At 38.1% G+C, this 23,277-nt stretch overlaps 1 protein-coding gene across 1 annotated transcript in view; it reads right to left on the bottom strand.

Moving 5' to 3' along the window:
• CRYBG3 (beta-gamma crystallin domain containing 3) overlaps window positions 1–23,277 on the bottom strand; it is a 99,054-nt gene that overhangs the window by 66,146 nt on the left and 9,631 nt on the right. The window contains exons 2-3 of the mRNA XM_004675271.2: window positions 13,257–13,323; window positions 2,483–2,913 (exon numbers count right to left, since the gene is read on the bottom strand). Of these exons, the coding sequence (XP_004675328.1) occupies window positions 2,483–2,913; window positions 13,257–13,323 (498 nt within the window). The remainder of the gene's footprint in view (window positions 1–2,482; window positions 2,914–13,256; window positions 13,324–23,277) is intronic.

Genomic DNA, 23,277 nt, shown 5'->3' on the forward strand with positions numbered 1-23,277 from the left:
AAAAAGAAGAGGCAGAATATCTTCTACTTTTCTCTTGTTCAGCAACAAAGAACGTAAACTGACCTTCTAATCAAAAGCAAGGAAAAAAGTCCAAACTTTCCCATGTATCAAGCCTCAAAATCTGTAGCATCTTAAATTACTTTAGAACTGAAAGTCACCAGGAATGATATTTGGAAGCTGGCTGGGCTCCACTCCCAGGGACTGAGTCAGTGGTAAGAACCAGATCATTTGCATTTCTAATCAGCTCCAGGGGACACAGATGCTGGTGACTAGAGGAACATGCTGTGAACAGTACTGCTTTAGAACACTTTACTGCTGTTGTATGCTCCTATATTAATGTTTAATAAAATATTTTTTACTTTAAAAAATATTTGTGTATAGAAGAACTGGGGTGTAAGGTGCAGGGGGTGCTCTCACTAGAGACAGAGTCGGGAGCAGAACAGGCAGATCTACTAAAATACACTACTGAGGGGAGCAGCAGGGAAACAGGAGAGGTCTGTGCTAGGTGGGTCAGCTCCCTAGCCGGTGATCAAACTCAGCCCAAGAGCTGAGACTTAACCTCCAGGACACCATGGAGGCCCCATAAAACCTTTATACATCTTTAAAAACAACAGCTTTTTAAGATCATAGATACCATATTGCCCTGAAATGAGCCACCAATTTATACACTCCACTCCTAGCAGAATATATGAACACCAGGTTTTATCAATTCTGGGGGACACAGAGTAGAATATTTATTATTACTATATAAACAGGCTAAAAGTTATCCTAGCACTTTCTTGATTGCTAGCTCAGTTTATATTTCTTTTATTGGAATGATTTATTTACATTGTCCATATTTTTCTATTGTTAGTGTCTAAGTTGCTTAATGTGTTAAAGCATCTTCTGACTTTTTAAATACAGTTCTCTTTGCCAATTTATTTAGCATTATTTATTTTTTAAGATTTATTTATGCATACAGAACTGGGGTACAGGCCAGAGGTGCAAGGGCAATGAGAGGATTCACCAGAGACAGAGTGGGGAGCAGAACAAGCCGATTGATAAGGTACACTGCTGAGGGGAGCAGCGTGCGGGTCAGGTGAGGTCTGCCGTCCCATGTAGGTCACCTCCGGGTGGGGATTGAACTCATGCTGAAGTGGCTTTAACTTCTTAGTGCTATGCTTTAACCCACTGTGCCACCAGGGAGGGCCCTTAACATTGTTTATTTTGCTAAAATAAGAAATTTTAAAAATTGGCAGTAACCCAGTTTCCTGATCTTCTCTCCTGATGCCTCCCCATTGCTAATCACACTTACAAAATTGTTTATCACTAAAAGAATTCACATTTAGCTACTTTTAGTTTTTGTGTATTAAGCATCTGTTACTTTTAATTAATTTTAATATAAAAATGTGCTAAGTATCTAGTTCTTATTTTTTCCCTAAATTATTAACCAATACCCCAAGTCCTCCCTTCTCCAAGCATATGTAGGGCTGTAAATCAGGGGTTCAAGTAACTAGTATATATGAATCTATTTTTAGAATATCTTGTTACATTTAAATTTCTAGCAGATATATCAGATCAATGACACTGTTTCATAACTGTAGATTTATCAGTACATTTACATTTGGTAGGGCAAAACCTTACCACGTCACTTTTGATGGAAAAACTCACCTACACCTCAGTTCTCACAACTGTAAGCTGTGAGATGTCTGTGCTTATAGTTTAAGATTGCTATGAGGAATTAACTGAAAGCACGCACATGCAAAGACACTTTGAAACTACAAAGAATGACAGCGTTCTAAGTTATCACCTACATCACCAGTATTAATGATGACCTCTTAAAAACAATTTTCAAGTACATGTTAGGTTAAAATCAACAAAACTGATTCTTACTAGTTATGATTGAATACACTTGCTAGGTGAGATATTTAGTGGACTCAAATTACTCTTAAAACTTTTGGTATAGAAAACATTCCTTCTAGCTCATCTGAATAAAAGAAAAACAAGTTAGTGAGTTTGTTAACCAAAGGGGGGAAAAATAGTGGTAAAATGTTCCTTAAATCTGGGCATGATTTCAGTTTCTTAGAGCTATGAAAAGGTGCATAAGGCAAGTTTTATAAATCGTCAATTTAACCCTTCTGTGCCCTTTTTAAAGAAAAAAGTATTAACAGAATGGAATATAAATCTCAGGACTATTTTTGTTCCTTAAATGTAGCTACTAAACACATGCCTATGTTAATATAGGAATAATTCACATACTTCTTTAAGGAAGTGAAATTAGAAATAAATATCATACTATGACAAAGTTAGCACCTAAAAGGTATTAGTACCAATACCTACAATACCTTAAAAGGCCTGAGGGACAAAATTAGCTAATTTTTTACTCAGGAACAGTCACATTAAAGAACACTTTTTCCAATCCTCTCAATTAACAATAGAGCTCAAAACTCAAAAGTTAGATCCGATTGCTCAATATTTTTGGTTCAGTAAATTTTGAACTTACTTTGGCACATCACCGATTTCTTGCTCACTGTCTTGTGTAGTATCCAAAGAAAAGGCTTCAGAGAGTTCCGTGGAGGTGGACTCTTGTTCTTCCACTGGAAGTGCCTGGGTTCCCGGGGAGTCGCAAAAGACATCCCTCTCCTGCTTGGTGCCCTCCCCAGGATGGTCACCGGGACTCTGCAAATCTCTCTCAGTTTTGTCTTGGTCATCTTTGAAAGAAGACTGCTTAGTTTCACCAAGGGATGTTCTGCCTGAGATATTGAATAAGTTTCCAAGAAACTGAAAAAAGCTTTCTTTTGGCTGGCGATCGCTTTCTCCTATCTTGAGGTCTGAGGTGGAACTTGGAAGGTCATTTGACTTTTTGGAATCTTCCTGCTTTGGAGGAGTGATTAGCTTCTCAGCATGGTTTCTTCTGTCTTCACTTTGGGAAAACTTTGAAAACAAAACAGAGGTCAATAAGAACCATTATCTAAAAAAAATAACACTGGCTGAGAACCTATTACATGACACTGTGTGCCAGGGAAACATGGGTTAAGTAGAATGATTCTGCGCCCCTGGGCAGTTCACACAGTCAGCTCAAGAGCACAGGCAGCACAACAAAACTGCATAGTCAATGGCAGGAAGGGAGACCAGGGCACTGCCCAGAACAGAGACCCAAGACCCGGAGTCACTAGTCCAGATTCAGTGGTGAGTGGTGAGAGCGGAGGAGCTAACTCAGGATGCTTTCTAGAGGAAAGAAAAAAAAAAAAAAAAGACCTAGTAGTGACTATGTGATGCTTGTCTATCCCCCTCCCTCTCTCCTCTTGTGGTTTTCTCCCTTTTCCTTCCTTCTGCCCCTCATCTGCATTCTCTGTTGTTAGTGAAAGGAAGCTTTAAAGGGGTTTAACATGACTAGAGGAAAGGGTGCCCAATGAGAAAGGAGGGAAGTACGAAAGATCTGTAGAGGGACTGAAAAGAAAAAAAAAAAAAAAACTCATGTGTATTTAAATTTAGCCTTTACTACTATGAATGATGAACAGTTATTCAAACACTTTGGTACACTAGTCCACACCTAAACACTAAGCCTCATCACTTTGGTACTCTTGACCCAAGACACTCCCATTTGTAAAAATGTTTCTCAAGAAGAGAAGGTAGGGGCAGCAATTCTGAGGAAAAGTCCATTTTGAACCCTTCATGGTAACACAAATAGAGATTTAATCCCTTTATAGCAAGTATAAATAACTGCTCATCCTGGATTGCTACTTGAAGAAAGAGCACTAAAGGCTAATCATTAAGATACAACAAATATTCTTTAAATGCTTTAAAGATTCACAAAAATTGAAACACTGATTTTAAAAAGGTAAACTTGCATTCATGCAAATGGTGGACAGCACTGGAAATTCTTACATGTCCAAGAGTGTATTTTACTTGCTCATAATAAGGTTATTTGTAAAGCCACCTAACCACACTGGGTTGTATAAAGACAGACTGAGCTTCTATATCAAAGAGCATGCTGGCACTCCACCTCACACTCTTCTAGTGTGCCAACTCGCCCTGCCTCCCAAACATGCTCATTCACCTACTTGTAAAAGGAATGTAAATCTGACCCTATCTGTCAGATGACATGTTCACTCGTCCTTATAAAAGCTCAAGGATGAGTCAGAAAAAGATCAGGAAACCAAGGTAAAACCACCTTTCGGCACAGTAGATTCACATGACAGAGTCTGGTAAAACTGAGAAAGCAACAACATCATAATTATAATGGAATTTGTTTACCTTGTTCCATGTTTAAAGGAATGTTCCATTAGTTGCTAATATAAGCTAGCAGGAAGGGTGAGAAAATGTTTTGAAGCCATTACTGTTCAAGCAAACAGTATTTTAAGTTTGTTCCCAACTTTAGGTGTCAGAGTATATTTGAGTGAACAATATAACTTGTGTTAGGACCTTAATATAACTTGTGAAGTCTCTACATTTAAAATATCACCAGCTTTCTAGAGTCACTCGAAATCTCACCTTTTACTGGTTTCAACTGCAACTCATCTCCACCTCATCTATCCAGCCTTCTGCTCCTTTTGCAAGCCTATCATACAAATTATTTCTACTATGTCCTCATATATCAACAGCATAAATGGCCTTTCAGTTTGGCAGTAAGAATATGCTAGTTGACATTTTGAAATTGCTGTGTATGAAAAGTCACTTTATAAAAAAATAAAATTTAACTGCTCCATTTAATTTGTTGTAATTTCTAGCCACAATATTCCTTCCTGAATCAAAATGAGTAAACTCTGTAATGGGAATAGGACAGCGATTTATTTCCTACATGGTGAGTAAAAGTAACTGTTATCCTGGATAGCTACTTGAAGAAAGGGAGTAAAGTGCAATCGTTAAAATACATCATATATTCTTGCAATGTCATATAAAATTGAAGCACTCATTTTAAAAAGGTAAAATTGAGGCCCTCCCTGGTGGCGCAGCAGGTTAAAGCACAGCACTGAGAATCTAAAGCCGCTTCCGCATGAGTTCGATTCCTGCCTGCCCCGGAGGTGACCACATGGTGTGGCAGGCCTCTCCTGACCCCCTCGCTGCTCCCTTCAGCAGTGTACTTTGTCGATCTGCCTGCTCTGTTCCCCACTCTGTTTCTGGTGAAGCCTCTCACTGCCCCTGAGCCTCTGGCCTGTACCCCAGGTCTGTATGCATAAATAAATAATAAATCTTTAAAAAAAAAGGTAAAATTGAGAATAGATATATTTTTTGATATCAGTAAAATCTCAAGACATAATTTTTGTCAAAAATAGTATTTCTTTCATTGCTTCTTATTTTTCTTCAATGACACCTTTCAATAGACTACTTTCTAAACAATCCAGACATATTTTACTGAACATGAAAGTCTTCAGATTCAATCTTTTGTTATAATTTTTAAAAAGTTGTTTCTCGGGCCCTCCCTGGTGGCGCAGTGGGTTAATGCACAGCACTGAGAATCTAAAGCCGTTTCTGCATGAGTTCGATTCCCGCCTGCCCCGGAGGTGACCACATGGCGTGGCAGATCTCTCCTGACCCGCCCGCTGCTCCCCTCAGCAGTGTACTTCGTCGATCTGCCTGTTCTGTTCCCCACTCTGTCTCTGGTGAAGCCTCTCACCATCCCTGAGCCTCTGGCCTGTACCCCAGTTCTGTATGCACAAATAAATAAATCTTTAAAAAAAAAAAAAGTTGTTTCTCCTTCCTCTCAATTTTTAGTTTCTTGATGAGAGATAAGACACAGAAGCTGTGTATCTTAAGCTTACTGAAGCTTTTTCCCCCAATTTTCCAAACTGTCTTTAGTTGCTTGCTTTTTTTTTTTAACAATCTTATGAGACATTTCTGCCAATAATTAAAATGTCTTCAACAACAAAAAAAACTATTTAAATTAAGAAATTAAAAACAGCAGGGACAGAACATTGCTATTCAAAGACAAATTCTATATTTATATAATTAAAATTTTATGTTTTTTTCTAAAACAGCTGCTCTCTGTCCTCAGCCTAGACAACAATTGAAGTTCAAGCTGTCACATACTAGGGCCTTTGTCGCCTGCAGCAGGGCTGTCTGCCTTGACAATACTCAGAATTCAAGCAAATGCTAACAAAACATTAGTTCCAGTTACTCTCAAATTTTTTACTATTCTCTTTATAATATATAAAGGATATTGATAACAGTAGATGTATTTTAGGAATTTAAAATTTTTGCTCTTTATAGTAAATATATTGTAATGCAGGGCCCTAATGTCCAAATTCATGTACCTACCTACCTATTTTCTTTTCTATGTGTCCAACTCAAGAAAATACAGGAAAGCAGTATGTATTCTGATTAATAAGACATAGCTGCAGTTTCAAGGCACTTACAGTTTAGCAAGATACTCATCCTTTATCACTGTGTGGCACTTACAGAGGTAAGCACACAACGGAGGACACCACTGACTGGAGGTGGGGAGAATCTACTTCAGAGGTAACATATGAGCTTGATGTGAAGAATGAGAAGAACATTCTAGACACAGGTATAGACAGCATGTACCGAGTGTCGAGTTGATTATGGCAGGAGTATTGCTGAAGATGGAGACACAGAGGATAGAGAATGAGGTTGATAAGATGACCAATTACATAATAAGTAGAGGCTGATGAGTAACAAAGTCATAGCTGACAAAATTTTCTAATTTGGGCAACTGTCTGAGTTAAGTCAAAAATGAACATGGGAAATACATGTGTTGTATGATTAGGGCTTTTTGTGGGGGTAAAAAGGGGTAAAGTAATAATTCAGATGTTAAACATGTTTTATTTTTGGTTCCCTGGTGCTATACAGGCTTAGATATCTGGTAATCAGTCAGAAGCATCACTTAAGAATGCAATTTGGCAATACACAGTGAATGCAGAGGAAAGGCTGAGCAACATGAAGTCCTCTAGGGAAAGAAAAAAGGCAGGCATGAAGAAAAGAAATTAGCAGAAGAAATGGAGAAGGCCAAAACAGAATGGTCATCCTCTCCAGTTTACTTGTCCCCAAAGCAAAGGATGAGTAATATTTTAACAGCACAGGAGGACAGATGTCAAATATCACTGTGAATTCAAGAAATGTGAGGACTAGCTGCATCGCTGGTCTTCAAAAACATAGGAAATAGTCTTGCCTTGGGAACTGTGTAAATCATTTACCCTTTGCTCTGCTTAGAATGTTCTCCAGATAGTTGTATGACTCATTCTCTTTTACCTCCTTCAGAATTTTCCTTAAAAGTCATCTCTTCATTGAAAGTTTTCTCAGTCACTTTATCTAAAATAGTAAACTCCTCCACTCCAAAACTGTTTATGTCCTTTTTGTGCCTAATTTTTGTAGTTGCCAGTATCTCTCTCTCTCTCCCACTCCTTCATATACACACACAAATGCAGGGATCTTCACCTGTTTTTATTCATTGCAGAATTGCTAGCACCTAGCAATGTGTCTGACAATTGAAAGCTGTGCAAATATTTGCTGGTTCAATAAATGAAGGAATGAGGACTAAAGAAGCCCTAGGAATGCAGGAGAAAGGCATAACAGCTCAGAAATTTGTGAGCATAACCACAAACTCAAGGTGTTACACAGCGAGTGTGGAGCAAGGAAATGGAACAGTCAGGAACTGAAGAGAACCCTTCAGTTATTTTTAACTAGGAAAAAGGGAAGGCATAAAATGCTAGTGAAGGTCCAAGAGAGAAGAAAGAGCTTTATGTTCCAGTTTTGAGTTCTACACCTGCTGGAAAGAGAGTGAGTTCTGTAGGAAAGAAGAGTGATAGATTGTAGAAAGAAAAGCAGATGGTGAAAAAGACTCTGATGCCTCTAGTAAAGGGGAAGTATTAACCTTGGAGAGGAACAAGGGCATTTCCTCCCAGTAAAATAAGAAATGGCAAAAGGTTGAACAGTTCTCTAAGTGGAAAAGACAATGAACAAGATCTGACAAACTCTGGGATTTGGGATCCCAACATAGACAAGACTTGGACAAGAGTTCCTCGGAAATGCCACAATATGCTAAAATCAGGTGCCATCAAGTAGCAGTTAGGTCAATGAAAACTTTCAATAAATAAATGCCAGATACTATTCTGGGTGCGTTGACATCTATCTGTCACAACAATGACAGAGTACACCAAAAGCCCTGCTTCTATGGCGCCTACTGGACTGATATAAGCCTTTACCTGCAGGTCAAACACTAGTTTGTCACCTGGGCAGCCTATGGCAGGTACTGTCCCAACATGGTGACTGGCACATGGAACAAGGGCCAGAGGTAAACAGTATTGTCAATCCCTGCTGCAGGGAGTCAGGGAAGGGCAGGTGAGTCTTCCTCTACTGTTTCAAGCAAACAGATTTGGCCATCCTGTCTAGCCTCAGGCTCTGAGTCTGTTGTGCACAGCAAGGATGGTCTGCAGAAATCCTGATCCCTCCTGCCCCAGTTCCTTTGTACTCTCAACTCCTACTTCCACACTGTTTGATCTTTGGTATGACTCTGGCCCTTTACCCATAAACACCTGCCTCTGAATCACAACCTCAAGATGTTCCGCCAGATTCACAACCTCTCTTTTCTTCCTTTCACTTTATTTACTTTTTTTTTTTTTTTTTTTTTTAGTGGAGGCAACACTGGTTTCCATTGTTGTTTCTGTATTAGAAGTCTAGGATCTCCCTGCGCAGATGTTGTTACCACACTGCACTCACCACCAAGTCACCCAGTTCACCAGCACCGTTCACTGTGCTCCCTCCCTACACCTTCTCAACTTTTCAGCTCTCCTGCCACACTATCCCAGGTGGACATACCACAATTCTCCTGCGTCATCACAATTTCTCTCATTTTCAGTTGCCACAAATTTTCATATTTTTATCCAGCCATCAATAAGATCAAGAATCTCTGAAAGTGTCTTTTCCTGGTCTCTTAGTCATCTACACTCAGAAGTGAACGAGTCTTGCTTTAAATATCCAAAGGGATACACACACAGCTATTAAGATTCAAGCTGCCCAACAATTCCCAACTGAAAGCCTCTCTTGGAAATCAGATGGCAGACTTTTCCACATTTTCCATAACAACTCTTTCAAAGCTTTCTCACACCCTATGGGTCACTCCCTATACTATCCTGCCCCAATCAGCAGAGTACCCAAGCTTCTAATTCTTGGAGACATTCTTGTTGTTCTGACACCACCTTCCTTCTACTTGCACTGAAGAACATCTGTCTGACTTCCTTCACTCACCTTCACAATGAAAAATAGGACTCCCAAGGCTAACCCTTCCAAAAAAGCACCAGTTCATATTGTTGGGGTCTCTGAAAGAACCTTGGTTGCACATCTGCCCCTTCAGAAAGCCTATTACTCAAACTGTATGTCCCAGGATCAGTCTGCTTACAATGCTCCATGTCATCATAAGCATTTTAATTCCCGCCACCCTCTTCCTACTATAGCAGGTCCCTAAAATGCTGTCATCACTACTGAGACCATTTATGCCTTATCATTTTGCCTAGGAAATTCCTACAACTCAAGTTTTCAGAATGAAAATCAACTATGTATGTTCTTCTACTGATCTTGCTAATATCCTATGTTTTCCCTGTTGCCACTGAAAGCAAACAATTTCATATACTTTCATCATGTATAGATTACTAAACTAAGTTACTAAAATCTAAAACCAGCTTTTTACTAGAGAGTTCTAGTTAGTTTTTCTTCTAAGATATCTGATTACAACATATTACTTGGCAAGTTTTCCAACAGGTAAAATTCTACAACCAACATTCCCTCAATTTTGGGGAAAAAATTATCAGCATCTCTAGCTAGTTCTAAGTATTAAACTTCAAATCAGAATCACTCCTCATTTACCTTTCATAATAAAGGATTTAGTTCAGTTAATGGCATGAGGACTATTGATAGTTGTTTGCATCAACAATATTTTATATAGGTGGATTTTATAATTAATGTTAAGGTGAAAAGACAGGTTATTTACGCCCAAATTATTTTGTTTGAAAGATAACAAAATCTTTTAATCAAAGAATTACTTTCCACTAAGAAACTGGAATAGGCATAACAAGAAAGCCATTAACTAATCTGCCCTGAACTGTTCATACTTTAACAGATTGATTATTTGTAACTTTTTTATATTATGACAAACCGGGCCGTGATCAATTCGGAGATGCCAAAAATAATTTGTTACTAACTTAGTTAAAAAGCTTAAATTTAAAAAAAAATGCCATAGAATAGAATCTGTAGTGTTTCATATTTTCATATACATGTAGTATCTGATAAAGGAATATAGTTACATGTGGTATCAAATTAGTGCCCTTAAGCATACATAACTCAAGACAGTCCTTTACTATATGTATCAGAAAGAAAAAGAAGTGGGTAAAAACTGTGAGTCTAAATAAATCTGTGCTATGCAGTATTGATAGGTATGAACAGGAAGAGATGTTGACAACCTGCAAAGGGAGACAAAGTGGAGGGTAAAATGGAGGAGGAATCACTCTCAGTTGTCAAGACTGGGTAACTTATAACATCTTTCAACTGGACAGGAATTAAAAAAAGAAAACAAACAAACAAAAACATTGATTCCAACATTGAATATGTCAAATCTCATAGCTAATGACATTTGGGAAGATATAAGATAATTAGCAATTACCACCCTAAGGACAACAAATCAGGCTGGACAAATAGACATCACCTTTGTTATACACTGAGATGTAGGCAGAAATCAAAATCAACCTGGGCAGGTGTGTATGCCAAGAAGAGAAAGGAACAAGATGACATAACATGGGGTGGGGGGAGCCATTCTTATTGATAGGGTAGAAGGACTTATTCAAAGAAAACAATTGCTAGACTAATGTTTTTAATTCTCAGAGACTTCTGGATCAATATTTGGAACCTGTGGGCACAAATTTACTCATAAAAATCTAGACTATGTACATGCTTCACTCTCAGTTCCTATTTTGATAAAGTGCTCTAGCATACCATAAAGGAGAACTGGATCATTTCAGATCTACAAATGATTAAGTTGGAGCTTTTGCAAATCAAACAAGACATCTTACACTACACATTCAATACCCAAGAACTTAGATCTAGCAAAGGCCCAGGGCTTCTATGAAATGAGGAGTGAACATGGAGACACAAACCAGCAAACCAAACTTCAGAGAGTTTTAAATAAATTGTCCAAGGTTACAGACTACCAATGGGACATCTGGGACTTAAATGCATAGAGATCTGATTCCAAAGGCTGTGTTATTTCCTTATCACACGTGTAATTTTAAAACTATTCGTAGGAGGCACATGGTTGGCAGAGGACAGTGGTTAACTGTGAGGTTCTCCAGGCAACTCATTCCCACCATCAACCTGAAGGTTTACTTTAATCTGTTTATATATGGGATTCCAAGCAGAATTAAGAGTTTAACTTAAAAAAAAAAAAAAAGAGAGGGGGGGTTGTTTGGGCCATGGATTAAAACTTTGAATTTTTTCAGGAAATCTGATTTTCTGACCTGAGGTTCTTTTTGTTTGAACAAAATGTAGCAAATATGAAAGCAGATTTAGACTTTATACATTCTGTAATGTGGTTGTTAAGATTCTTAAATTGTAGCCTATTATAATATTTTGAATGAGATCTTCCAACTTCATGAGAGTTATTTTTCACAGATATCTCTAGGCTTTCATTGGACAGCTATTTTCTCCTAGTAATACATTTTGGTTACCTCATTTTACTGTTTGTTACAGATTATGAAAGCTTACAGGGTGATTTTTGGGGTCATTTGCCAAGTCATTTCCTCAAATCATGTCCCATTGCATCAGTTAACAGAGCTTTAAATATAGTATTATAAAAATGTGTAACTAAATCATTTAAAGGCTTGATAAACTTTTAACAAAGTTTGTACATGTTTTAATGAAAGCTGCTAGTAATGCTTAATTTAGAAGTGCAATGAATTTTTATTTCTCAATCTTGTACCTGGTTTTGGAGTTGAGAGGGTAGTTGGTAATAAATATATGACATACACTTAAGTAAACAAATAGTTTCCACATTTGAAAAAGATTTTTGAAACAATCTGACATTATGCTTCAAAGAATTAGAACAAGAACAAAGTCCAGGGTTAGTTAGAAACAAGAAAATAACAAAAGATCAGAGTAAAAAGAAATGAAATAGTAGACTAAAAAGACAAAAGAAAAGGTCAACAAAACTGAGTTGGTTTTTGAAAAGATAAGCAAAATTGACAAACCTTTATCTAGACTCACCAAGAGAAATAAAAGATCTGAACTAACCAGTCATCAATAAGGAGATCAAATCAGTTATCAAAAACTTCCCAGCAAACAGTGAAGTCTAGCCCAAATAGCTGGTGCCTTCTTTATATTTACCAAACTTAATGCTTTAGAGTTACAATGAAGAATTCAGATGCTTTCCAAGTTCTCCATTGACATTGAACTACATTACCCTGGAACACAGGAGGGAGTTACTGGGACCAAGCCATGCATGTGGAATTGATCACATATCCAGTCTCATACAAAGAACACCAACATCTAATTTCTAGAAAAATCACTTGTGAGTAAAAATAAATGTTGTAAGATTAGTGATTTTCAGCAATATTCAATGACATGGGTAGGTGGGTTGGTTTGCAGTTTATTTGCTTCCTATGCTTGCCCTATAGAGCAAAGAAATCCAGTTCAGTTCTCATGTGAACTGACCACAAAGGTATCCTTCACAGAGTAATGCTATGTAAGAACATGTTATTAACTTCTATCCTCTAAAGCACTATTTCTGGTCAGCAGCATTTGAGGAAACATGACATTAACCAAAGTACTTCCTAGGAAAAAAAACACCATGAAGGTCAGATGATCCAGTTAAATAGATTATAAAATTAAGGCATGAACAGATGATCTCACTTATATGTGAAACATAGAGAAACAGAATAAAGAGTCAGTTAAAACCAAATCAATAATAAACTCTTGACATCTAACAGTAGAACTGGACCAACCAGAATGGGAGGGAGGTGGTCAATGGAACTTGGTGGTGAATTGGGGTCACTGGTGGTGGGCTTGGTGTGAAAATTCACCTTTTGTAGAAGTTCAAACCTATACCCCCAAAGAAGATATAATGGTGTAAAACTTTGCCTCAATAAATACAATTTTTATATTAAGGCACAAAAAATGTTAAATGCCATTGTTGGTTAGTAAACTAGGTTAGGAATGCCATACTCCCAAATTCCTTTCCTTAAAACTCTTCTTCCCCTACCCAGCCCAAGACACAAGTGTCAAACAGAAGGGGATTAGACTTCACATAAAGTCATAATGTTAATTCAAAACTGTACCTTTACAGCGTCTGATGAAAGCACATTTTCCTTTTTCTGACTTGTGCTCACAGGCTCATTTTCAACACTGAAAAATAAAAACCAGTTTCTTTTGAAATTAAAAGAGAATTACTAAAATCATAGTTAATGTGTATAAAGCAAAAACTGAAAAGTCCTTTCTTTGCAGTTCTCAAAAGAGTCAGATACAAAAAGTTGATTTTAATCCCTACATTTGGGGAAAAAAAGCAATCAAAATACTTATCCAAGTTGCAGAAATTTTTGTTAGTCCATTATGAATATTTTCTGGATGACCAGCATCACTGTTGGGACATACCTGAACAAGAACACCAGAGTGTGATCGTAAGTGTTAACACTCTGATTTTATTTACATTCAGTATCACTATAGTCTGATCTTTTTTTTTTTAATGTCCATGCTGTGTGTTATCTGGAAAACTTTTCTACCTGGCAAAACTTTATATATCTAGTGAATTCTAGAAACACTTAAAATAGAAAGGGGCCTATCTAGTCCCAAATGTGTACCAAACAGTACCTTAACAATCTGATTTTCCAGATAGCCACTTCTATCTGGAGGGAAATACCTTCAAGTCTGCCTTAAACATTTCATAATAAATTACTTTACCTACAAGGTACATATCCATTTCAGATCTAAATCCTTCTATTGCAATGTCTATATACTTTCTTCTTTTCATACTTTCCTAATCCTAGACAAACTGAGTAGTTCTATCCTACAATTATCACAACAGAGACTGTGCTTGTTCTCAAGAATGATTAAGAACAAGTAGCACCAGACCTTTGTAAAATTCAGTCTAGTGGGGAAACAGATAGGAAACCAAACTTTAACAAGTTTTCACTGCTGAATAAACAAAAAGCTATGGAGACAGAGGGAAAAAGGAGCAGGGATGCTGCCTGCTAAGTCAAATGCCCACAGAGGAGGTCCAGAGGCTGGAGAGAATACAGAATATGACATTTTTGGAAAACCATGCTTTTTTAGGTTTTTAATGCAAGGCTAGAGGCACAGGAACTTGTGACTAGCAAAGGTAATTTTGCTACAAAGGAGAATGAGATCAGAAGTTAGTGAATGCCAAATTATGAAGAACTTGCCTGAGCCAGTACAGAATTTGACCTGGGTTCTTAGCAGAAGGCCATCTTAAGGCAGGCAATCAGTATAGAATAGAATGGCTATGAGTGGGGGAAAAGTAGGGTTTCATGGCTACTGGTGGCAGAGGGATCAGGTCTGGCAGTAGTTCACATCAGATAAAGACCACCCCAAAGAGAGAGGATGGGAAACAGAGCACAAGTCACTCTACTCAAGACTTTGTCCATAAAATCCAGTGTGGTTATCCAGAGAACAAAAGAATCAAAGATAGAAAGAAAATATAGATCATGAATACCTGGAAAATATAATGGATTAAAATTTCATTAAGTCTTAGACTCTATGCAGGAACACATGAACCATCAAGGCACAGTCATGCTTTTAGCCTTTTAAATGTCAGTAGGAAAGGCACGCATATTAAGATGATGAAAATGTGAACTGTGGAATGTTGGCTGTTTTGTTTCTAATTGGAGATGCTCTAAGCTACTTTATTTTACACAATAGTAGTTGACCCTAAATAATCTCACTCAATGTGAGGTTTTGACTTACCATAGGTCATCTGATTAAATTGGCAAATAAAGGAGGAAAAAAAATCAATTCACACAGCTATTGTTATAAACTTAAAATTACAAATATTGGCTATTGCCTATTATTATCAGTAAGCCTGTACAGATTACTTTAAAAGCAATACAGTTAGTGATTACATATAGAGATCACAAGCATCTCATGCTAAATGGGGAAGAAAACCTGTATTTTGTTATGCAAATGGTTACAAAGTGACTTCAAGTAAAAATGTCTAGTGTCAATACCATGACAAAGACATATTCCAGACAACTTTAATAGCATGGGAATTTCACAAGAAAAAGTCAAGGACAATAGTTGAAAATAATATTGTATAATATAGAAATGTAACCTATACACACACCTATAAAATGTCTCAGGTGGTAGCTATTTTAAAAGTGGGTTCTTATTTTTGCCCTCCTAATTTTACTAGCCTTCTGCCACAAAAGTACAGGGGTTTTAAAAATTAAATTTTCAATTGATATTTGTCTAAATAAACTCAAATTAAAAGAGACTGGCAACATGTAAGAATGTGTGTATGATTTGGATTATAATCAAGAATAATACTAGTTGTGAATATTTTATAAGCATATTCTCTAATTACAATCTATGATCTACCTAAAAGCTATCTTAACAAGGATTTAATTTTAGCTGCCTGATTCTTCTGTGGATTCCTGATACCCCTGCCTACTTTAGAGCGTTTACAGGACTCTATATGCCCGATTGCCTTTTTTTATGATATACATGAACTAGTAAAAGTTTCATTTCTGATAGAAAAATTATGCAGAAAAAGCAACTATAAGTACATGGATTAAAGCAAAATTCAGTATTTTCAAGTAGCTGTACTAACTTTCACACTACAAACACACACAAAATGCCAGAAAAATGTGCTTGTGAAGTCAGCACATAAAACATTTTTAAAAATATTTATTTATATACAATTTATAACAGTTCATTTTTGTATGATGCTTGATTTTGCAGGTATAGCCCCTGTAAAATTCCCACCACCAAGTCACCTGTGAAACATCATTATAGTCTCTAGCACATGAAACATTTTGAATTGAGCAAGTAATTGAAGAATTTAAAGCTGAAGTCACCAAAAGAAGTATTTCACACTTTATAGAATTTATGAAACTTATATTTTATGCTCGAGTTTCATGAATCTTATTGCCAAATCAAGAATTCAAAAGGTATTGTGTTAAAACTAAACAACATAGGGTCCTCCCTGGTGGCACAGCGGGTTGGGGCACAGCACTACAAAGCTAAAGCCACTTCAGCATGAGTTCGATCCCCGCCCCGGAGGTGACCCATGTGCAGCAGATCTCTCCTGACCTGCCCGCTGTTCCCCTCAGCAGTGTGCATCATTGCTCTGCCTGTTCTGCTCCCTGCTCTATATGGTGAGTCCTCTCACTGCACCTGCAACTCTGGCCTGTACCCCAGTTCTGTATGCATAAATAAATAAATCTTAAAAGTAAACATATTTAAAACTTTCGGTTTAACTATAAAATTCACAGCTTCATTTAAAGCTTTTCCCACTTTTTCCACTTTTTCCTAGATTACTAGAGTCTTTTCTTAATTGGCCTGGCACTTCAGGATTGATTTGCTTCAATCCATTCTTCCCCTCAAAGTGATCATTAATCTGATCACGACACTCTTATTCGAAAGGCTCCTATAGCACATCTCTCTCGATGACAAATCCTTAACATTCACATAGAAAGGGACTCATGACCCATTCTTAGGCCACGCCAGGTTGACATGCCAGCAAAAACACTTTTTCCACCTGCAAATCCTTCCTACCCTCCCCAATTCTTAATTCTTTACAATTGAGTTCCTTCTTGGACTGCATTTTGAGTTCTCACTGTATGCAAGAATAACTCATTCCTGACCTTTGCCATAAAGGTCATCAAATTCTTGTCTAACTAGAATTTGAACCAATTAAATTCAGAAGTTATTACCATTCATGTCTGTATCCCAGTGCCTAGTCTTGTGTCTGGCACTCTGAAACCATTCAAGTATTATTTGTTAGATGAATAGAAATAAACCAGTGTAAAGCAGGTGCTTCATTTTTGTTTGCTTGTCTTCACTGGAAAGCACTATTCCATTGGGAAAAATGCAATTATATACATTAGTCTTTTATTCTGAATGAAGTAGTATGTTAAGTTCCCTGAGCGAACATACCAACCACTCTCATTCCAAATCTCCCTTTATCTAAGTGTATAAACAGAGGAGTAGAACGAGGGACTGTGCATTTACAGTTGACTTAAAAACAGAACACATAAAAAAATTAGAATGTGTTGATAAAATTTACTCAAAACACTGGATGCTACGTGTCTCCTTAATTCTTAATTAAGGAAAAGGCGGCACAGTTCACATGCTGTCCATTTCTCTACAATGCGGCTGACATCCCTGTGAGGACAAGCTCTCTTACGGCTTCTAGTGTTTGGTGCAAACCTCAGGGCGAGGCCTGGCCCAGCACCTGCCACATCATTTTTCCAGATTTTTCCAGAGCATTCACTACATCCTGGCATTGGCCACTCTCTGGTGCTTAATTAAGAAAGAAGGCATATACAGATTTCTACAGCAATTGTGATTTCAAGAAAGATTTTGAGATCAGGAAGATGAGGAAGGTTGGTATCTTTCAGAGTGCAAAGAGATCTTTAAACTTTAAGGATTTATTTGGTTTAGCATGTCATTGATTTGTGTTCTTCAGCCATGAAACATGAATTATTTAGGCTATGGAATAATTTCTTTCAATAAACAAACAATTAAATCATGTGAAGAGAAAAACAGTCATGACTCAAAAGGTCTGGAATGGCACTTTCAGATTCTTAAACCTCCAAGGAGAAGAAAAACGTTTAAATTCAAATGATTTCAAACCTTATGAAACACGACATTCTGCTCCTATTGTTCTCTCACAGTTTAACCCCCTTTGGGACCCAGGAATATTTCAACAGCAGTATTTTTAGAAAGCACACATTTCGTTCATGGCAGGGGGTGAGGGGCGGGACTCAATCACAAGTAGTTAGAAAGTCTACTTGCATTTCTAAATAGTTTCTTCTAACTTAGCTAACAGAACTTTGGAAATTAATCTTTCAGAATAGCCCACATAAATACCAAGGGTAAAGTAACATAGACTTCTTATTTTTGAAGCAACCATATTAAGACCATGGAAACAAGGAGTCATTTCAATACACAACCATCCAGCATATACTTTATGCTGACATAAAACAAACTCTTGGCCATGAAAAATGTGGGGTATACAGAGGAGAACCCTTTTCTTATATCTTAAAATATTTTGTATTCTTATTCTTTTATTTTTAAAGATTTATTTATTTATACATACAGAACTGGGTACCAGCAGAGGTGTGTGTGTGGTGGGGGGGTTTATAGGATTCACCAGAGACAGAGTGGGGAACAGAACAAATAGGTGTACTGAAATACACTGCTGAGGGGAGAGGTCTGCCATGCCATGTGAGTCAGTTCCCTGGCCAAGGAGCGAGCTCGCGCTGCAGTGGCTGAAATTGCTTTAGAGCCTGTGCTTTAACCAGTTGCCACCAGGAAGGGCCCATTATACTCTTATTTTACTGAATCTGATAAGATTCCCTAACTCATAGCAGAAAATTGTGTATGAACTCATTTGCTCACTCCATATCAGATTCCACACACTTTTCAGGAGCTAGGCACTGGTCTTGGTGCCTGGGTTAAGCAGTGCACGCACCAAACAGGTCCACTTATGCCTTCAGAATCACGATTTAGATGTATCACAATTACCTGGACAAATGATCTCTAAGGCTGGTTGTCAAGAATTCCAATTAGATTCCAATTAGATAGGGGCCAAGGAATTTATTTATTTATTTATTTATTTATTTATTTATTTATTTTTTTAGCATTGACTCCCTCTTGTTTTGATGCTGGAAGACCACTGACCAATATTGAAAAAAAAAAAATGTTGGGAGAGCCTTATCTATAGTTAGAATCTGAGAATATTTAACATTTAGAAACTAACCCTGAGATCTATATAGACAGAGAGAATGTTTTGGCCAGACATATCCATTTCGTATTTCTTAAAGGTTAGTTATTATCAAGCTTAATTTACAGAGGAAGTTACTGATTATTTCGAAAGCTCACTCACGTGGAACAATAGTCTGACAGTGATGCCAGGCAAAGCAAAGCTCCTCACCTCTGGAGAGCTGCTGCCCTTATGAGCACACAGCATGGCAAATACAATGTGGGACCCCCCAAGGGGGGAAAAGCCTCCCTCAGTGCACACCAGACTGAATCTCAGGAGTGCTGCTGCTGGGACTCTTTGGGACACTTCCTCACATAGTAAAAACATAACTTCCTTGATGGTCAAGGGACATACATTCAGGGACAGCATATCAGCAGAGAGTCAGGGCTGGAGACACAGTGCAGGACAAACACTTCCCTTCTTGGCCTCCTGGAGTAAGGCTGCTGGGTACCGCCTCTTAGTTTGCCTTCTCTCTTGCACATCATTACTGTGACTGTATCAGAAGCATATGGAAAACCTGAAAACTGAATACAACATCCATAACTGTTTTCCAGAGGCCTGCCCACTTCTCTATCAATGCAGGAATCTATGACTACTCAGCATTTTCAGAGAAGAGGCACTCTTTGTGCTGATGACATCACTGGCAATAATTCTGAGCATTCCTAAACACAAGGTGGCTAACAGAAGGTAATCGCTCATTTGGGAAGACACCCCAATCCGCTGTCCACAGGGGTCTCTTCACTAGGTTCCTCTGCGGAGACTGTCCCCTCGCCTTCTCCAACACTCAGCCGGATGTTGTCTGAAACTGCCTTCCCGCTTTGTATTTTTTACTTCCACTGTACTAGAGACGGTCTATAGCAGAGGAACCCACAAGGTAGTTGAATACAGGGAAAGAGGATCAAGGCAAACCTTTCTCTCACTTTCTCAGCTCTAGCCCCTCCAATGTAAAACTGCATTCCAGAAGCTCAGATTTGCCAAACAGCATCTTCCAGTCTACCACAACATCACTAGGCCTCCCTTCCTGGCACACTGCTCCTCACCTTAGAGTTCACTTGACCCAGGATGAACCCAGGATGACTTTTCAGAAGCAGTCAGAATGTGAAATGCAGTCTTTTTTTGAAACTCAATAAAATCACACTTTAGCGCTCAGCCATGACTTTCTACCTTGGAGAAATGAATGAAAAAAAAAAAAAACAGTATAGAACAAGATGGGGCTTATTACCTACCCAAAGTTTCCACTATTATTAGTAAAATGTTCTGCCAAATCTCAAAGTCGACATAAGTCTGTTTCAGGGACAAAAAGTACTTCACAAGGCACACTTAGTTGAAATGTGACTTTCTGCAGCTGATTTTTTTAAAGTCAGACCAACTTTCTGCCAGGTCTAAAATTCCATATGATCCTCCAAGAGTAGGGTGAGTGGAAAATGAAACAGGGAGACTAGCCTTGAGGTGCTGTTGTAAAATAAAGGACTACGACCATGAAGCCAACTTCGAGTCAAAATTAATACCAGCGCATTAAAACAAAGAGGCAGACACTTCTACTGTCCTCTGTTTCAAAGTCACTGAGGCCAATTCCAGGCCTGTTCTTTTTTTCCCTTAAACCTCACCCTCTCAGCCCTTACATAGGGTCCTTCATACAATATGGACTTGATCCCCACATCCTCCTGAAGGGAAGGGTCTGCTCATGCCTTTAGGCACCATCTGCACTAGTTTGGGGATTTTTACCTTAGAAACATGCTCTGAAGTACTCTTTACTTGAAATTGTACTGCAGGTATATTATGGATCAAACTGACTTTTGTGCACTGGCTGGAGTCCCACCCAGCATTTCCAATCATGCTTCTGTGGGAATAAAGACAGAGCTTTAAACCTACAACTTAACAGCCATCTGGAAAACTGTCCATTCATAAGCAGTGACTGCCAGCAGTAGAGTAGTACTTGTATTTCTTTAATGACCATTAACAGAATATAAAACAGGTGGTTATGGCACTATTTCTGGGTTTCAAATTAAAAGGTAACTAAAAGCTGCAATTATAAGGCAGTCAAACAGCATGTATTTTGCTCAAACATCTGGCATTTGAATTTCAAAACTCTTTGGAGAGAAATCAGAAGGAAGGAAAGAGAACAGACATTATTATGAAGCTGTTTCTTCGCAATCTTAGATTCTTCTAATACTCCTCACCTCATAATGTCAGCCCTCTGATTTATGTATATTCCTTAAAGCTGACTTACTTCCTGTCCCCATTTCTTACACCCCGAAAAGGCCCGCAATAACACAGTTCCATCACAGACTGTATAGCTTTCGATGTGACTGGTGTCTGTAGAGCTGTTTGTCTATATGTGAAATTAGTAACTGCTCTATTCTCCCCACGTCCTCCAGATTTGGCACAATTGTGACTCAGGTCATGTGAGTAAATATCCTGAATTTCTTGCTGTGATGTCAACTAAAATAGTATTCTAGCTGCATTCACAAGTGGAGCTCTCTTTCATGCCACGTCCAACACACTGATCTGAGGAGAAACACTGGGGACCCAAGGAGAGGCCAGACTGTACCTTCTTGGACTCCCCAAGTCTGCCCAAAGCTGAGCTCACCTCCAACTCGAATCCTTCCTTCTCTGTAAACCCTTCTAGACAGTATATAACACAGTACATGACAATGCAAATCCACACAAACACACAGAGACAAATCCATGTCCAAGTAATACTTTGAAAAAGCATGTTTCATTTCCCCCCCCTTACTATTCCCACCTCATGTGGCTCTGGCACGCCTCCCTATGTCACTACCTGTGTCTCCTTCATTCTGCTGCCTCCACCCACTCGGCTTCTGGGCCAACACAGACCTGCTCTAGGACCTTGGAATGGGTTGTTTCATCTGCAGAGAAAGTTCTCTCTTCAGATGTTCTCATGTCCTAATCCCAAATATCATCTACTGATTTGCTCAAATGCTACCCTAGAGAGGCTCTTCAGAATCATCCTCCCTCCACACTCCTCCAGACTCACTACTTCCCTTCAGTTCCACTCCCTCACCCTGAGTTATTTTACTTCAAAGCATATTATATACTGATACTGATCCAGGTAACTTATGAACTTCCTGCCCTATCCCATTAGAATGCAAGTCCTCTGTGAACAGAGGCAGTTAGACAGTCAATCTCGATTTTAGTATCTAGTGGACACAACTAAGTGATGGCATAACTAAAGATTTTTATAAGGAATATAAAATTATTTTCATAATTTGTATGAATGTATGCACTACTGTAGAGAATGTTAAAGCACCATTGTTAAATGGACAAAAAAAGGTTTCAAAATCCTCAAGAGAACTTTTACTTTCTGTAAAAATATGTACACAGGTAGACATGCACACAGGAATGATCTGGAAGAACAAGGTTTGTCTCTGACTGGCTGGGTTACAAATTATGCTCTCTCTGGGTAGAATTTCATAGCTGTCTTACAAAAGGTGTATTATTGTACTCTGAAAAAGACAAATCATTATAATTAATTTTAAAAGTAAATAGAAACAAGCTAGTGTAAAAATGAAAGCAAAAAATTTAGAACAGAAATACAATTACCACCACTATTACATAATGGTAATTTCTTTGTACCACAGTATGTACAGCACTGCCCAGTGACATCCTTATCTACCTTCCCAGAACAATGGGACAATCAAAATATGATCGCACACATTTTCAGCTTGGACTAATAATGCAATGCCACTCTTCCATTCAGGGTATGTATGCTCTTGGTGGTCTGACAACCAAGAAAATAAAATGATCAAGAATTTATATCTCAAGTTGCTCCCAGTTATCACAATGCAAAATTAAAAATATTTCATTCCCAGAAAGAACTCTCCTGCACTGCTGGTGGGAATGCAAACTAGTACAACCATTATGGAAAACTATTTGGAGGTTCCTCAAACTTGCTTAACATGGCGCTTTCCTATGACCCAGCAATCCCACTCCTAGGTATCTAACCAAAAGACACAAAAACACTGATTCAAAAAGATACCTGCTCCCCCATTTTTATTGCTGCTTTATTTACAATTGGAAAAACATGGAAGCAGCACAAATGCCCAAAAGTCGATGATTGGATTAAAAAGATATAGTACATATATACAATGGAATATTATCAGCAACCAAAAAAAAAAAAGAAACACATGTCTTTTGCAGCAACTTGCATGGAGCTGGAAAAGATCATGCTTAGTGAGATAAGCCAGAAAGAGAAAGAAAAATACCCGATGGTTTTGCTCATAGGAGTATAATGGACCAGGTGAGAAAATAATAATAATAAACAGCCATAAACCAGAGACATTTTGTGGGGGTGGAGTGGGGAATAGGATCAAAAACGGGGGGTTGGGGAGGGAAGT

Source organism: Condylura cristata, unplaced genomic scaffold (genome assembly GCF_000260355.1).
Source record: "Condylura cristata isolate star-nosed mole 26May11 unplaced genomic scaffold, ConCri1.0 scaffold00003, whole genome shotgun sequence".
In the NCBI taxonomy this organism is placed as follows: Eukaryota; Metazoa; Chordata; class Mammalia; order Eulipotyphla; family Talpidae; genus Condylura; species Condylura cristata.